The sequence below is a fragment of the Poecilia formosa genome, unplaced genomic scaffold (genome assembly GCF_000485575.1).
Source record: "Poecilia formosa unplaced genomic scaffold, Poecilia_formosa-5.1.2 Scaffold852, whole genome shotgun sequence".
Lineage (NCBI taxonomy): Eukaryota > Metazoa > Chordata > Actinopteri > Cyprinodontiformes > Poeciliidae > Poecilia > Poecilia formosa.
The window spans coordinates 38,874-56,842 of NW_006800791.1; the positions used below are offsets into that span (position 1 = coordinate 38,874).

General features: G+C 41.7%; 3 protein-coding genes across 4 annotated transcripts in view; 1 reads left to right on the top strand and 2 right to left on the bottom strand.

Moving 5' to 3' along the window:
* Positions 1–1,255: 1,255 nt before the first annotated feature.
* On the top strand, positions 1,256–3,906 carry rab33ba (RAB33B, member RAS oncogene family a). Its single transcript, XM_007543575.2, has 2 exons — positions 1,256–1,871; positions 3,236–3,906. The coding sequence occupies exons 1-2, from the start codon at positions 1,644–1,646 to the stop codon at positions 3,734–3,736; spliced, it is 729 nt and encodes a 242-aa protein (XP_007543637.1). The 5' UTR covers positions 1,256–1,643; the 3' UTR covers positions 3,737–3,906.
* Positions 3,907–4,433: 527 nt separating this feature from the next.
* Positions 4,434–12,644, bottom strand: LOC103131842 (uncharacterized). The gene is made up of 6 exons (XM_007543577.2): positions 12,166–12,644; positions 11,559–11,618; positions 10,078–10,209; positions 9,649–9,795; positions 7,633–7,690; positions 4,434–6,792 (listed from the first exon to the last, which is right to left on the bottom strand). Exons 1-6 carry the CDS (start codon positions 12,328–12,330, stop codon positions 6,686–6,688), a joined length of 669 nt encoding a protein of 222 aa, XP_007543639.1. The 5' UTR covers positions 12,331–12,644; the 3' UTR covers positions 4,434–6,685.
* An 832-nt stretch (positions 12,645–13,476) lies between these two features.
* Positions 13,477–17,969, bottom strand: part of setd7 (SET domain containing 7, histone lysine methyltransferase) — a 9,166-nt gene continuing 4,673 nt past the window's right edge. For both annotated transcript variants that reach the window (XM_007543579.2, XM_007543580.2), the window contains 6 exons: positions 17,336–17,537; positions 17,048–17,237; positions 16,560–16,641; positions 16,332–16,449; positions 16,034–16,191; positions 13,477–14,191 (listed from right to left, as the gene is read on the bottom strand). In XM_007543579.2, coding sequence (XP_007543641.1) covers positions 14,020–14,191; positions 16,034–16,191; positions 16,332–16,449; positions 16,560–16,641; positions 17,048–17,237; positions 17,336–17,537 — 922 coding nt within the window. In that variant the 3' untranslated portion in view covers positions 13,477–14,019. The remainder of the gene's footprint in view (positions 14,192–16,033; positions 16,192–16,331; positions 16,450–16,559; positions 16,642–17,047; positions 17,238–17,335; positions 17,538–17,969) is intronic.

Sequence of the window (17,969 nt, forward strand, 5' to 3'; positions counted from 1 at the left end):
CACACTATTACGATTTTATGTGGCTGTTTTTTATTGTTATTCATGTTAGGAAAATAAATTTAAAATATGCTAGTTTTAAAACTTAACCACATGTACAATATTATATAAAATTAACAGCGTTTTAAAATAAGAACATTTGGTTGTAAATTGCCTCCATGGTTCAGTGGGCATCTCATTTGTAGGATGTTTATTTTAAATATAACACAATAAGTTGAATTTAAAATAGCTTAGTTTTTAGTTTTCTATCATTTAAAACACAGTTCTTAACCTCCCTGTGGATTGAACAAGCATTCACATGAGGTCGTGGCTGTTTGTGTGAGTTTAACCTTTTGACCATCTTGACAAGATTTAAATAGCTGGTGTAAAACTGAATGCAACATAGAATATCTGTAAAACATAATCTAATTTGTAATCTCCCCTAGTTGTTAACATGTCTTGATTGAAATAGCCTAATTATAGTTTTCAGATTAATAACTTACTATGCCCTATTAACCTTTATTTTACCTGTATTTACAGCAGACTGCCTGCTAGATTTTCTGATCTGCCCTTTGTTTGAGCGGGAAACAATCAGGAGAAATTCCACTGATCTGTGAAAAGTCATAAAACAGCATGAGTTCAGGTCAGTGGAGGAGAAGCTCTGCTTCCACTTGTTTAGATAAAGGAGACAACTGGTGTTTGATCTTGAAAACAAATTGTAGGGAGTTTCTAACTTTTAATAGAGTCTGAGACAGCTCCTGGTTGGATGAGCAAAGATACACCTTATCTTTGCTCATCTTAAATTACAGAGAAGAATACGCCTTTACTATAAAAAATTTGTGCACGTGAGGAACAAACCAGATTTGCTTTTGCAATTCTCCAAAAATGTCTTTGCCTTTCTTTCTTCTTCTTTTCCATTTGTCTCAGGTAAATGAATGTCTGTTTTAGTGTGTTTGAAGTGTCAATGTGATTTTATACTTTTAAATGTTAGAATAAACTCTGAAAATGTATGACGTGGAGCGTTGACTGTCATCTCTGTGTAGCTTTTATTTCCACGCATGGCATCATTGAGTACGGGAGGACAAGAGAATACAACGAGCCAGAAGTTAAATGATTTTAATCTCTACATTCCCTATCTATTTATCTATAACTATATAGTTATAGAACCCCGCCTCTCGCCCGGAACGTTAGCTGGAGATAGGCACCAGCACCCCTCCCGACCCCGCTGAGGGACAAGGGTGTTCAGAAAATGGATGGATGGATATAGTTATAGATAAATAGATAGACCATCACGAACCACACTCCATGCCAGTAAGTGGCGGTAATGCTACTAAAAGTTTCTTGCCAACCGCCATAAAACCGACAAGAAGAAGAAGAAGAAGCAGCAAATCCCTTCGAGTACAGTACGTGGCTTCACAGCTTTGCAGGGGGGGTGCTCGGGGGTGTCGTGGTTCGGAGGTGGAGATACAATGTTTACATTTACAGTATCCGTTCATAGATAACTACCAGCTGATATTTACACACCGTCCGAGTCTGGAAGTAAATGTGAGAGGCAGCCGCCTTCGAGAAGGCTCTTTAGCGTCCGCCTTTCTTCCTTTCCCCGGGGAGCAGTAGTGAAGGAGCCTCTGTTGGTGTGTGAGGTCACCCAGCCCCAGTCTCGGCTCGACATGGCAGAGAGCGGCTCCGCGGCTGAACTGTCCGGCTCCCTGACGAGCTCGGCTCTTCCGCCGCCCAGGACCCGGATCTTCAAAATCATAGTCATCGGGGACTCTGGCGTCGGGAAGACCTGTCTCACCTTCCGTTTCTGTGCGGGCAGGTTCCCCGAGAAGACCGAGGCCACGATCGGGGTGGACTTCAGGGAGAGGCTGGTGGAGATTGACGGAGAGAAAATCAAGGTGTGCACTGCGGCCTTTTAGACACTGAAACCGTCAGTCTGGTAAACATGATGGTGCAGGAGGCTGTTCTACTGCTGCAGGCCGGAAAAATTCATTAACATAATACATATCAAAAGCTAAAACTATAATGGGTTAAATGGATTTCATTGCAAAAGCAACTATTGCAACTGTGAATATTTATTTCGTCTCTTATAGAACCAAATATAAAGAAATATTCCTCCAATTTACAGAAGAGCTGATGTTTTCACCTTAAAACCACACAACACAAAAAATACTTTATTCATTCTAAAGGTAAATTAAATTAAATTACGCCATAACTCAATCAGAGTAACTTCTGTAGTCATTACGGATGGTGATGTTGTGGTCAGGAGGGATATTAGGTAGCTGTCAGTCTTGCAGTCTTAAGCCTCTGACTGAAAACGTTTGCTATATGACTGTCCTGACATGCTAACAGCTCAACATCCAGGCAGCAGATAATATTCCACAGTAACATGACCTGGATGACACCATCAGCTGTTGGGGAAACTCTGCTAAGCCATGTCATTTGCTTTTTATTTATTTTTAACTTTTTTATAAGCAGGTCAGTTGATTAAGAGCAAATTCTAATTTTTGAGTTTAAGTTTTAATGTTCAGGAAACATTAAAACATCATGCAACAGAATATCATACAGCAGAAGGCTGAAAAGTATCTTGCCCATTCTGCTTTGCAGCATTGGCTGGTTGGATGTACAGGCTGATGTGATTTGACTGATTGAATGTGGACATGCTCTGCTGCTCTGGTGTAGTTAAAGGTCTCAATCTGATGGCCTGATGGAGGCTGGGTTGAACTGTTTGGTTGTAATGATTTACAGGACAGCATTGGTTTTCATCAGGGTCATCTAAGGTCATCCAGTGGGGTAAACATGGTCTGTAGTGGACTAACAATAACAGTATTTCACTGTGCCACGAGTCCTAATAATAGTAGTAATGCTAATAATTGATAATAAATAGTTAATAAATAGCATTCAATTAGTACTAACTACAGCTAACAACCCATGATGTTTCACTATGCCATAAGTATAAATAATAGTAATGCTAATAACTAATAAACAGATAATAAAAAACATGTTCAATTAGTACTAACTACAGCTAACAACCCGTGATGTTTCACTATACTATAAGTATAAATAATAGTAATGCTAATAATTGATAATGGATAAATAACATGTTCAGTTAGTTGGAAGAAACAGAGGTTTATTGAATGTTGCCTCCTCTCTGCTGCTTGTTATTATCCACCGCTCCCAGTCCTGTGGAGGAAGCAGCAGAGCTTCTAGAGTCTGGTTTACTTCGTGTTAACTAAATAACGAGGCTGCTCTGTCCCCCCAGATTCAGCTGTGGGACACTGCCGGCCAAGAGCGCTTCAGGAAGTCCATGGTGCAGCACTACTACCGCAACGTCCATGCTGTGGTGTTTGTCTATGATGTGACCAACACCGCCAGCTTCCGCAGCCTGCCCGCCTGGATCGAGGAGTGCAAGCAGCATGCCCTGGGAACCGAGGTGCCCAGGATCCTGGTGGGGAACAAGTGCGACCTGCAGGACTCGGTCCAGGTGGGCACGGACGTAGCGCAGCAGTTTGCGGACACTCACTCTATGCCGCTGTTTGAGACGTCCGCCAAAAGCCCCAACAGCCTGGGAGACGGGAGCTGCCGTGACAGCGACCACGTCGAGGCCATCTTTATGACTGTGGCACACAAGCTCAAGTCCCAGAAGCCTCTAGTGCTGAGCCAGCCGCCTGAAGGGTCGGGGGGCACCATAACCCTGAGCGGAGGGAGGAATGACGGCAGTGACGGGGGCGGAGGCAGAGGGTGGAGCTGCAGCAGCTGCTGAGGACTCAAACTTCACTGGCTGTCCAGACCTGGAGCAAGGAGAGGAAAACTTCAGAGCACTGATGAATACCACAGCGTGTTAGGGCCATGATAGATAGAAAAAGAAAGGAAGAGTACATACAAAAACTCAGACATTTTGAGATTAACCTCAGAAATTTTCTAGAAAAAATAAGGACATTTTCTGAGTCTGAAAAATTTAAAATTCACTAGAACAAAATTCAAATGTTGAGATTACTCAGAAATTTTCTAGAAGAAACACGGAAGTTTCCCAGTTTGAAAAAGTCTAAAGTTTGCTACAAAAAACTGAGAAATTTTGAAATTAAAAGTTGCAAATTTTCGACTTATAAAACTCAGAAATATCCATGTGTTTGTTCTAGAAAATTATGAGTTTATTTGTGGAAATTTACTCCTGTTTTTCTCTGTCTACGATGGCCCTTGTACACCATTGTAGACGAACCATACTGCTTGTTTACATGATTTCCTTTATGCCATCACTTCACTCAGCTGTTTCCTGGTCAGATGCTCATGTTGTCCAGATATGATCCGTTTCATTGCCAAATATCCTGTCCAACCCATTAGCACAATGGTTCATAAACCTGATCCATGCACTCCTCCCCTGCATGTTTTAGATGCATTCATGACCTCCTCAGCAGACACTCACTGCTGCAGGAGCCTGGTAGTCACTCATTCTTTAATTCAGCAGTAAATTCCAATCGAAGGTGCTTTATTTGGTTGTTAGAGACCAGAAGTGATTGTAACAGAACCATCTTCACCTTAGTGAGCAGAGAAGAGGATGAGGAGGAGGACCAGTCCAGGCAGGTCCACTCTGGTTGGCAGCACGGTTTGATGCCTTCAGGGCTCACCTGTTCTTTGGATTTTCCAGTTATGTCAGGGCATCTGAGTAAACATGAGTGAAATGGAAGACACTGAGCACAGAAGCTGATAAATCTTTATATACGGTGGTTTGGTATCCAAGGTGATTGTTTAATCAAACGAATTCTCAACTGGACATTCAGCTGTTTTTGTTTTTGCATTGATTTTACCGTTCAGTGGCTTTATGTTGGTGTTGTTTTTTAAGAGGACAGTGTGCTTCATTAGAGACGAGCTGGAATGATGGCAGATTAAAAAAAACAGATTAGCTGGAGCCTGGATTCCAGCGACGTGAATTCCTGGATTGGTTCTGAGCTACTCCATAGTGGGCATGGGTTGGTATGAGCCTCTCAGTGATAAGAAACAATGATTCAGCAGTTTCAGTTAGGGGTGCACCGATGGCAGTTTTCTGGCTGATCACTAATATGTAAAAAGCCTAAACTGCTGATTCTGATTTTGACTGATAAAAAAATTTTTTTTTTGTCACCAACTTTGTTGCCATATTTAGCGTTTGGTGTCATCGTGACTGTTTAGGAGTTTATAATAAGAATGCACAGATATCCAAATTTAAGAGGATATTAATAATTTATCTTATCTGTATCGAATCGATACAGATATGTTAAAACATGACTAATATCAGCTGATACTGATGTTAGTGTCGATATATTGTGCATCCCTACTTAATAAGAGTGATGAGTTGTGGCCCTTTAGGTTTCACACCATGACTCTTAGTTTGTTGCAACTGGAAATATTTCCAAACAGCCAAATTAGTCTTTCTTGGAACAGTAATGAAACTGTTACTCTTTTTTTATTCTATGGTGTGTGTTGTTACTAGGAACCGGCCCACTAACACTGGGATGTCAGTGTTAGTGGAATGTGAGTGAAATGTCCACACCTGCTTTTGTAACATCTCTGAACAAATTGATCAACAGGAAGGAATGCAGTGCTGCGTTAGCTGCTGACCTAAAGGGATAATTCAGATTTTTATTCTTATTCACTTCTATACAAAAATACTTTATTCAGGGAATGAAATGTTTTCATAACTCATATCACCAAGTACCTTCAGAGTCATTGTGGATACTGATGCCAGCTGCATCAATCAGTCTCATGATGGTAATGACTTGCTAACAGCTTAAAATTATTATGTATTATGTCCTGGATGGCACCATCAACTGTTAGCAAGCAATGCTAATCACCCTCCTTTGATTTAGCTGCTCTGACTTAAATGTCTGTATATTGCAGGTAGGACTTTACTCTGCAACACAACTCTAAAATATTAGCTATCCCTTTAATTCACCAGCTGAAGTGGATCAAAACCTGTATTGAATGGGACAATGAAGCCTTTCCCTATTTTCAATTATTTCATCATAGATCTGGAGCCTTTTGCCACTAGAATGCACTAGGAATCAGACACTTTATTCAGGCTTGTGCTCCATCGTGTATGTAGAAGAGTGTTTTCCTAAATATGGAATAAGCTTGTATATTCATACAGTAATAGCACCAACCTGCATCTTGTTTGTTTTAAGCTACTGTGTGACCACAGCTGGTCCTGTGGTTCTGCTGATGATCGCCTCACGCTTCACTTCGTCGCCGTCTCTCAGGACTTTCTGTTCACATGAAGAACCTAATCAAGCCTTTCTGTGGCCTGTCAGCACAAGCCAGACTGAGTGCTTTCCTCTGAATCTGATCCATTTGCATCATGTTTCGTCAGGAAATACTGCTGCTGCTCTGGATGTGACTGAAAACAGACTGACAGCTGCACCTTGGAACAAATTTAAACAGGAACGTGCTTCCTTTCACCATACATCACCTTGCAATAAATGTTTGAGACAAGTGTCATCTTAAGTTGTCAATTGTTCAAAAACAAACTACTGTTCAAATGTATTTATTAAACACAATAAAATCATAACTTTTAGATTCAGAGAATAGAGGGAGTTAAAGGGAAACTGATGGAAGCTGTACTGATCAGTCTGACCGATCTTTAACTTCATTGGCTGTTAGAGCACTGAAACTGTTCTTAGAGTGGTGATGAAACCAGCTGGATGGTCAGGAACCGTTTACAGAGCTGCTGGGTTCTGGGTCAGGTCAGTCTGCTGTATGGAGGAAGGTTAGAGGGAGCCTCCTCTTCCTCTTCAGTGACTCCAGCAGATGTTTGAGGAGAGTTGAAAAGTTTGTCATCACCACCTGCTGGACATACAGGAGATCTACATCACAAGACGGCTGAGACATACCGAATGGGCAATATTTAGGGTCAGGACCTTAACGAGTTACTTACATTGATTTTAACATGTTAAAAATTTCACCACAGTTCTTTTTAACCATACCAAAATTCATAGCTGAAACCTTTGTATTCATGTGTTTCTGGTACACCAGTAAATCTGATGCACAAGTGACATGCAAACAGCAGCGATGGACGACAAAGCTGTTTCTCTTGGCAAACTGAGGATTTCTGTTTCAAAGAAAGATCTAATGGGACATTAGAAGACTACTGTGTTCTGGCTGTGCTAAAAAGAGTTAACCTGTCAGTGAAGCTATTCAAGCCCATAATAGCATCTCAATGCTAAACATGTAGCAACAGCATTGACGGCCACAACACTAATGTTAAACCAGATATCAGAAGTATTTTTTAATAGTGCTTTGCCCTATTATGATGGCTGAATAACCTGGAGAACAGATTAAAACAAGAAATCTTTGTTATGACAACTAATTTAACAGCAAAAAATGTTTTTGAACTAAAAATGTTGCTTACTTTGTTGATATGCTTTGGATTAAAATTCCATTAATTCTGATTAAAAGCAGACCCTGCAATTAACTTGATTAAAAGTGTTAATGATATCACAAACAAACACCTTAACAAGGATAAATATTGGGTAACAAAACTTATCTGAAAACATAACAGGCTTGACATGCACCATGCATGAAAAACAATACTGACAATATGTCTTTACTTTTACATTAAGACTTTCACTGTGTCTGGAGCTCCACACACTGTCACTCAAACAGACCATGTTTGATTGGATGGCTTACCTTGCCAAGTACATATCAACTCAGTGTCTCCAGAATCACTCTGAGGAACCAGGGTCTCCTGAAACAGACGATAACATTTCAGGGAGGTGATACTTGATGGATGCTTTTTAAATTAAAACATGGGACACAAACTGCAACATTTGAAATACAACACTTTTTATTTCCAAGCTAAGGTTGGGCAGTTCAGACCAGAGTTTTTGAAGCTATTGTATATGCTAATACACTAGATTCTGACCGTTTAACTGCTAAAGAATAGAGCAAATCAACCAGGCAAATCACACCAAAGTGTGATTTCATGAGATATTCACATTATGCATGGTTGTAATAAACAGACTAGCATGGACCACACATCTCAGGAAAACAGAGAGACGTTCAGGAATGTGTTGCTTGGGACATGTTGAAGTTGTCCTGTCATGTCTGTAGTATTGGTAATGTTGCATGCTGTCCAGAGAAGCAGAGAAAGAAATGCAACTCTAGTGATTGTAACTAATCAGTAGTGTGAGGTAAATGTTTCAGAATCAGGCTGATGTAATGTGTTTCCATCTCCACTGTAGCACATTAACTGTTTGAGAAAAGCCAAAAGCCACCTCAAGTGAGCGTGAAAACGTTTTTTGTGAAACTGAGGAAGTTATTTAAAATTGTGCCGTTTCTTGTTTCCATTGACTTTTTCTAATTGGATACTTAAAAAAAAGAGGTTAATGGAAACATGATTCAAAATTCAGTGTTGAACTTTAGAGTATGGAGCATTATTATTACTTGAGCAGAGTTCACCAAATATAAAACACCTCACTTACAGACCAGACTGAGCTGGGTTTGGTTCTCGCTCTCTGCCATGCTTCATAAACATGATGGTACTGACTAAATTAAATCATGTGGTGGTGATCTAATCACTGACACATTCTGTCCTTTGCTCATGTGAGCTGGCAGGCAGTGAAGGGGCACCGGGTCAAGGATTGTGTGGTTTATTGCTAAGGGTTCATGGATTAGGAGCAATTTCCCAACTGATAGCAACAGGAACTGTTTCCATGACACGTACCTTTCTGATTTCAGTCTTGGGTGGAGTGGATTAAACGGTGGGTGGGGATTTAGGTGGATATGCCAAATTACAGGGAAGCATTTTGCCTTTGTCACTATTGAGATTTCATAGATTTCATTGACTGTGTCCATTTCCTACACTTGTGACAAATTCCTATAATACATCTTATTCTACACAGTGCCTCATCCTTACCTGAGTCTGAGCTGTCTAATCACGCAGATTAGAACAAAAAATTGGGGAGTTTTGAACTTCGTGAGGCTGTCTTGATGGTGGAGCTCCGACCGACTGCAGCCCATCACAGGGCTGCATGTGTCCGTGAAGCTAATATGTAGCCCTCCTGCAGTCTTAGCGCAATGCTTATGAGGAGTGCAGCAAATCTCATGATGGGACACCGGGGAACCATCATATTCCGAAACTACACAAAAAATCCCTTGCAAAAGCGCATGCGAGGTCAGCGCAATCCCACTGGACGGCGCATGTAGTAAAAAACTCAAGGATCCAAATGAAAACATCTCTGACCGCTGCAGGGTGAAACAGGTAGTGTTTGTTTGTGGCTCCATGAAGTTTACTACATCACAGATACAGGAGCTTCACTGTCCATTTTAGGCTGCTTTCAAGCATCAGTGTTAGCATAGCTAGCACGTGTCATTCTTTGGTATTCCTTTTTTTTCCCCCCCATCTGCCTTTATAAGAAAGTTCCCCTGAATCCTTTTGTGTTAGTCCTGTTGGATACAGAGTCACATATATTTTCTTTCTGTCACGTTAGCAAGTTAAACTTACAACACAGGATGATAAAGGGCTAAGAGTCTGTTATTTTAAATCAATACATTTTCTAGTATTGATTAAATTGAGACATTAGTTATTTGGACTATTAGCAACTTTGACAGACACAACAGCATGACCTTTGGAGAAACATTGTACCATGATATGATTAACCCTTTAAGCCTCACACAGAGAGGCGGTGGGCTACCAGTCCGTACCAGTCCAGTCCTGGAATCATAGCAGCCACAGCATGGAAGACTCCGGAAACCCACATAACCAATGAGGGAGGACAGAACCAGGCTGATGGTGCAGGTCAGGATGATGGTGGCATTGGCTCCTTTCACCATCCGATGGAGAACAAATGTCTGAGTTAGAATAGGAGACAGAAATAATATCAGTGTAACACAGTGTGCTGTTGTTAGGTACAAATACTTCCAGAGCCATGCCACACACTTAAAACCATGTTCCACCAAGATAAAAGAAGATTCAGAAGCATGAATCACTTCAACTTGTCTGGTTTGTAGTCAGCAGCTACTGTCACTGCTGTCAGAGGCTAGAAAGGCTGTGAAACAGCAGACATAGTGTGTGTACTTGAAGTTCCTCCAAATGAAGAGCTCTGAATGCAGCTGGCTGTGTGCGGTAGTTACCACTTTGGCACTTTTGTGCTGGTGGAAGACGTCTTCGTCCTCTTCCCCATAGGTCAACGTCAGACAGGAGTAGCCGAAGATGACAACTGCAGCTGCACAGGAGAGTCCTGCAGCCACCACCATGCAGCTGACCTGAGGGAAATCAACGTATTGAAAAATCTACTGAACAACAGAGAGAGAGATGTACATGTGTGCAATGAGGGAAGGTGCTGCCTAAGGAGATCATCTATGTCAAGGTGTGTAAAAGAATTCAGAATAAAAGCTACAAAATTGCCAAAAACTAAGAGATTTGACTGACTCTGAACAGTGGCGCCCTCAAAAGTGTGAGCAGGGGAGAACATGACCCCCTCTGGAGAAACGTTCACTCAACTGCCCCCCATGGAGAGTCAAATTCAGGTCAAAGCTAGGCATACAGGGTCATCTTCTGCAATCCAGACATAAATGTAAAACCCAATAAAAAATAAATTGACAAATCAATCAATCAATAAATTCATCCATCCATCCATCCATCTGAAACGTCCCTGGAGGTGCCGTTGACTCTGAAAAGTCAAAACTTGAAAATTCGTAAAAAGTAGCGGTGGACGATAAATCAGTAACAATATATATCCCAACAGAAAATCATCAATATCAACAGAAAATATGTCCAATAAAATTTTCACTGAACTCTGATCCAGAAAAGCATTCTGGGGGATGTAGGTAGAGGAAAGGCTTTAGCTGCTCAACCTCTCACAAGCCAGCTAAGCTAGGTTGGTGGCATAAAGTAACTCACTCGCTCACTCTTTGGTTTCCTAGCAACAGCCTGCTGAGTACCATGCGCAGCAGCAGTTTCAGGTTTCACCACTGTGCCTCTTAGCAGCTTAGAAANATGTGGTACTTTGACTTTTACTTGAGTACATTTTTGACTGTGTATTTGTACTTTTACTTAAGTAAATTTTTTGAGTACTTTCTCCAACACTGCCGCTCAACCTATCACAAGCCAGCTAAGCTAGGTTGGTGGCATAAAGTAACTCACTCACTCACTCTTTGGTTTCCTAGCAACAGCCTGCTGAGTACCATGCGCAGCAGCAGTTTCAGGTTTCACCACTGTGCCTCTTAGCAGCTTAGAAATAAACAGCAGCAGCATGGAGTGAAAGTAGAAAACGACTCAAAAGCTCCAGAGTAAACTGAGGATTAAACAACAAAGACCATGTCACCAGCTTGACGGCATTTCAGGTATTTAAAACAAAAACTAATCCATAATTATCAGCATCAACTGATATGAAGTGTTTATATCATGATATGTTTTTCAGCCATATCGACCAGTCCTCGTAAAAAGTTAACAGTGCCTCGGCATTGTCAGGCATCAAACAGGAAGAGGTCACTGAGCTTAGAGTCAGAAGGTTGCCATGTCGACACAGACTGAAGAGGTGTCTCTGAGCTTGCCATATGTACCAGAACTCTGCTTCCTAAAGAGAAGCAGAGTTCAGAAGCTAGAAACTCACCAATAAGGCATTCTTCCTCTGGGATGCAAACAGCGCCAGCACACCATGACAGGCCATGATCTGAAAACAACAGAAAGCAGTGTGAGCGAGGATCCTAATGTGATAATAGCATAAATTATTACCGTAATTAACTATGAAAGGTCAATTTTCATGATTGACAATTTTCATAATTTTCAATTTAATATTTTTTCCCTATTTGTATCTGAGCTGAGGCCAAATTTCATGAACAAAAAATATACATACTAGTTATCATATTATAAACAATTTAATGACTTATTTTCGTCATAACTTGTTGCATATGCTGAACCGACAACTCCGCTGACGGTCGGACTTCTTAATGCGCATGCGCGGGCATGCGTACTCACTGCATGTATGCTATCCTGACAGTGTATGGCTGTCTGATATAACAGGGGGCCCCAAATTAATGTCTGCTCACGGCCTCCGCCAATCTTTGGCCGACCCTGTCAATAGTTATTCTTCTCTTAAGAGGATCCTTACCATATTTTAGAAAGCGGTATCCTATATGAGCCTGTAACACACCAATAACACTCCGTAGTATCCTGACACCTGGATGCTCACCGAGCAGAGCGTTCCAGGTGATACTGACCAGTCCTCCCCACACCGGCGTCCTGCTGGTGCTCAGCGGGGTGTTCTTGCGGAAAGCAGCGTCCATTAAGCCGCAGACGACACAGACACCCGCACAGGCTATCTGGAGGATGCCCAGGATGAGCACACTCCTCTGGTTGAATATGAAGTACCGGTACCGGTCCATGTTCAGATGGAAATCCCCCCGCTGTGCTTCTGTTTCGGTTTAAAGAAGCTCTGAAGGAAACGTGTGAGCGAGGCTGATGCTAAGCGCCGTTTGGTTGGGTTTCTGCCTCAGAAACATTAATAATAATAACTATTGACTGGAGAAAAAAAAACAACTTTCTTGTAAAAAAAGAAAAAAAAAAGTCCCATTGACAGGTTCGTCACCACAGCGGCAGTATTCCGGAGAAGTTTCGGTGTCGGTTTGGAGACAGGAAGTTTGTTTATTCATTAACCTGGCTGACCAGCCGCAGGTGGAGGGGGAAGAGTGGGATATGTCTGCCCAGAGTCTGGACTCTCAGGCTCACACACCCCGCCCACATCACATTATAGCCATTCGTTCCTGGTACAGAAACGACAGGTGTCTTGTGGAGATTAGTGTTTTCTTATTTTTAAACCTTGCTTTCGCTGTTCATAAAATTTCAAAGACTATTTTTAGAAGATATATCCAATTTTTGAAAAGTCAATATTCTCTGTGTTTTTAGGACTTGCTGAGAGTAGATTTAAACTGTTCTTGGAAAATGTTGCAAATCAATTTCTTTTTTATTTCAGTAAACAGCTGTCTATAATATCCATCTGTATTTCTTTGTATCTTTGTGTACAAATATTGCGGCACACAACATGTGCAGCTGATGGGACCAAAGCTGGTATCTGACAGTTCATGATTTGGAAACAGTTTAAAATCTTTGACATCGAGGCAAATCTAGCCAACACCAAACAAAGACATTTTTCAACATAATTTAAGATTTCTGAAAATTTTATTTTACTTCTGAAAAAACTTTGTAACCTTTTATAACCAAATACACTTGAGCTTAAGATCACAAACTGATGGCTAAAAATTCTCCAGAATTTTCTTCTTGTGAGCAGAACTGAGGGTTCTATAACTAGCAAACCATCCAGAATCTGGAAGCAGCAAAGCAACCAGACTACTATGCTGCCACCACCATATGGGACCATTTGTTCTTTTCCTGAAATACTTTGGCTTAAGTCTTAAAGTTACTTTTGTTTATAGACTGAAGAATCATAGAACAGCAGGCTAAAAATAAAAGGAACTTTAAAACTTAATCACAATGAGTTTCAGTGAAAGAAAAGAAAATTGAAAAAAGAAGCATTAGAATGGATATGGTTTGGTTTATTTTGGGGCAATTCATTATTTGGGGTGTACAGATTTTGAAAGCTAAATTCTTTCATGTGTAGCAGAAAGTCCACACATTTCTTCTGAGTCCTTCACAAACATAATTCGCGTAACTTTTAATAAATACAATAATCACTAACATATTTCACATGTCAAGTCAACAGACATGTTAAGGCAATGTAAGTCTGGGCAGGAGGTCAGATCTGCAATAAACACCTAAACAGAGTTCTGTCGTGTAAATTGACCTAATGAAAACGACGGGTTTCCATGACGTCTAGAAGCACCAGTGATGAACATGTGAATCTTAAAACATGAGATGAAGCAGCACTTCCAGTCAGAACAACGACCTCTAAGATCACTTGGTTTCTTGCATAGTTCTTGTGTCGCTCTGGTCAAAGCAGTTTGGAAGGTCAGCAGCTACAGCAGTGCTCCAGGAGTTTTATGAAGTGGCAGCTCCAGTTTGGGACTTGGGGATTTTGGGGGTCTTCCTCTGGGTTTTCAGTGGCTCACAGGAGCTGCCTATCTTTGTTGGAAAACCTCAAGCTCATGTTTGTACCAATCAGGAGCCTCCAGGCCGTTTTTCCCCAACGACTCATGATCGTAACCATAGGCAACTGTGAGCTCTTCGTCTTTCTGCACAGCCTTGAGTGTTCGGATGCACTTAATCGGTCCAAAACGAGGGTGGAGAAACCTGAGCAGAGAGACAGACGTACATAAGAAACAAACTGAAAATGCAAAAAGATAACATACTGGAACAACGGACATTTCCTAGTTGCTATAGATAACAAACCAACATTGTATCCAACATGGATTGCACTTTATAGCAGTTCTATTCCTAGAGAAATGTCGACTGTGGTCTGATCTGGTGTTTGGGTTCTAGACCTCTAAACGGTGTCTCACTCTGGGCCAGTAGGACACAATCATGGGGGGGACAGTTGAGTGGACATGTCCAGAAGATAATCATGGACAGGGAGGGGAAGACAACGGTTATTCCTGAAGGAGCTGCCTGTTCAGAGAATTTTGTATGTAAACACAGACAAAAAAGTATTTTTACCGTATTCCAATTGTTTGACTCATGAAACAGAAAACCTCCTTACATGTGGGATGTGCAATCACAGCTCCACAACACAATTTCAATTTAAACAGAAATATATATATATTTCACCACCATCAACAACGTGGAAGTAATAATCCTCATAACTTCTCCCACTGCTTATTTTGTGAGTGTGTGTGTGTGAGTGAGCGGAAAGTGTGTGCTGTAGCACAAGAGGCTGCATGACTGTAAAGTGATGTTACAATGTCTTTATTGTAATAAATGTCTTTATATATATCCAGGGCCTCAGAGAGGAACTGGAAAAGGCCTGGAAGGTGAAGACCACAGCAGTGCCTGTGGTCATCGGTGCCCTCGTGGCAGTCACCCCCAAACTGGAGCAGAGGCTAAAACAGATCCCAGGAACAACATCAGACATCTCAGTCCAGAAATGTGCAGTTCTAGGCACAGCCAAGATACTGCGCAGAACCCTCAAGCTCAGAGGATGAAAGAGACCACCCGCAGAGGGTGAGAAAGGAATTTTTTGAATTTTTATATATACATACATACATATACATATATATATACATACATATATATATATAAATAAAGGGGCAGTATTATGTGTTTTCCAGCCATGACATTTTACAGCACAATCCTATTAAAATGCTATACGCATCAAATATGACTTGAAAAGAAATTTGACATTGTAATTTAACACCTTAAAATTGTGCCTCTGTCTCTTTAAGAAAGTCCTGGTCTTTCCAACATTCCCCTTCAGGAAGTCAAGCCTTCACCAGCTCTGTACTGAGAAGTACCTCGTATAATGAAATCAGCAGATGTGCCGTTCCACCAGGTGCATGCTAATAGTTCCTGGCTAGTCTGAAGGAGATGAATGGGGTAGTCATGGGGAAGATCAGTAGCTTAAAAAAACTTCAGCTCCGAGGAGGAGCTGCGTCTCAAAGTCGGTGCTAGATCCAACTAGGCATTTTGCACACCTGAATGGTTGCCATGGAGATGAAAAAAGTTATCAGACATGCATGAAAGACTGATGCATGTCTGAGAATGTTTGATGTTTTTGACGAGGCAATAGAAATTCCAACATGACATGAAGCTAAAATAGTTGATTTTACATAACGCTGCCCCTTTAAATAGCTTCCAGCATCTTTGTGCTTCCTGTGACTTCATTGTAAACATAAACTGAAACAGAAAATGGCTTCTCTCAGTCATAACTTTTATGTTGCTGTACGATGTGCTAGCTCCTACGTATGGTGTATTTACTGATTAGAAGATTATTGGATTTTTTTTTGTTGGATTGGTTGATGACCAATCCACACTGACCAAGCAAAAAAAGAAAGAAAAAAAAACAACAAACAAAAACACAAAAAAATAATCAGATTCTGAATGACTTGAAGGATCCATTGCGTGTAGCTGAGTGCCTGATCTGATTATGGACCCATATTTTAAAAGCCGACACTCCTCCTTCTCGTCGTTTCTACTTACGGCTCATACTGGCAGTTGGGAGTGAAGGAGTGGTTGGCCTTGTGACCCAGAGAGGCGCAGTACCTCTCTGTCTGGTCGAATGGCTGTGGGACATCGATCACAGTGTCGTCGTCGAGTGAGATGGTGTTTCCATTCAGAGCCCAGTCCCGACTGTCCACCTGACAAAGCAACAAGTCATTTAGTAATCATTTTTTATCAATAAATCAAATTTGCTACATTTTGTCAATTTCCCCTTTCAGTGTATTTGTTTTGTGTCATTCCAACATATCTTCGTTTCCGTGGAAGCAGTGCACCATACCTCAGAATGCGTGATCCGAACTCCGTTATAAAAAGCCATGACGGTACCCGGCCCAGCAACTGCCTTGGCAAACAGTCCCTGACCGGCTCCTTTAATCAGAGACTCTGCCACAAACACCCTGACAGAGAGGGAACACACAAGGTTCCAAATGGTTCTGGTTCTGATCCAGCTTGTTGGAACAACCACTGTCATTCCACAGTGTGACTTCATCACTCAGAGTGGCCCTACCATTGACTCTCATACGGGTCCGGCAGCAGAGTATGGGTGGCAATGCAGGTGGAGGTGGACTTGTCATAGGAGTAGACTGGACCTGCAGGTCACATGAAATCATCATGTCACCTGCTCAATCACACCAATTCTGCAGCAATTCCTGTTTGAGTCCAGCTAACAGCATGCACACTTTTTCACATAAATTATTAAAAGAAAACACTAACAAACACTATAGGAATTAAATAAAGCAGTACAGAAGAGACCTTTTACAAATGAATATGTAAAAAAACAAACCTTTCATAACCACTGAGTAATATTTCACAGAACCAGGTCTGGCTGCAGTTACAGCTGGGAGTCTTTTCCTCTCCCAGCTTTCTACATCTAGAGACTGAAAGTTTTGCTCATTTCTCTTAGAAAAATAACTCAAGATCAGTTAAATTAGAGAACATACGTACTCTGTCTATGGCACGTTTCCATTACGTGTGAAATGCAAGATGAAATCTTACTGTTTGGAGCGATTTGGAAGCGTGGCCTTCCGGTCCGGTTGGAGGTCAGTGTGGCGAGGTGAGCCTCGATGATCTCCCCGTCCACAAAGCTTCCATAGAGAGCCGTGCAGCCATCTGGGTAGATGTAGGCTATGGAGCTGCCAGTCATCTCCCCGTCCTCATTGACCTGCCCGAACACGCAGCCCCCATCCTAACCACAGCACACACCAACACGCACACACCAACACACATATGAAATGACAGCTGTCCTTCAGAGTAAAGAACCATTAGTGCACTCGGCTCACTCACAGGATAGTAGATCCAGCACTCCCCACAGCGGATGTTGTCTTTGTACTGACCCTTAAAGACTAGGCGGCCATCTACGTCCAGCTCCTGAGCCGGTCCGTTGAGTTCACCATCGACATACATCCCATGGAGGACACCGCCGTCCTCGTGTGTGTACAGCCCCTGGCCCTGCAGACCATCGTCAACGTAGAAACCTTCTAAGGTGCTGTGGACACAAAACAGACAGCTGCATTGTATAGGACAAGGAACACATGTAAAATTACAGGTCTCCGGCCCTCGAGAAGAGTTAAAAACCACTGCTACAGAGGATAGAACTAGTCTTTCTGTGTTAAAGTTATTTTGTCTTCAGGACAAAGCCATTTAAGCAGTTCCTGTTGGCACCAACCAGAGCTGGACGATACGACCTAAAATTGACAGTTTGGATCGACTGAGCCATCTATCCAACCATTCATTTCCGCTTATTTGAGATTGAGACTCAGGGACAACAGGTCCAGAAGGGAACGGCAGACATCCGTCTCCTCCAACTCATTCTGGGGGAACCCAAGGTCTTAGACTTGATAGTCCAGTTTTCAACTCTGAAAATTGGACTATCAAGTTTTCACACTTGATAGTCCAGTTTTCAACTCTGAAAATTGGA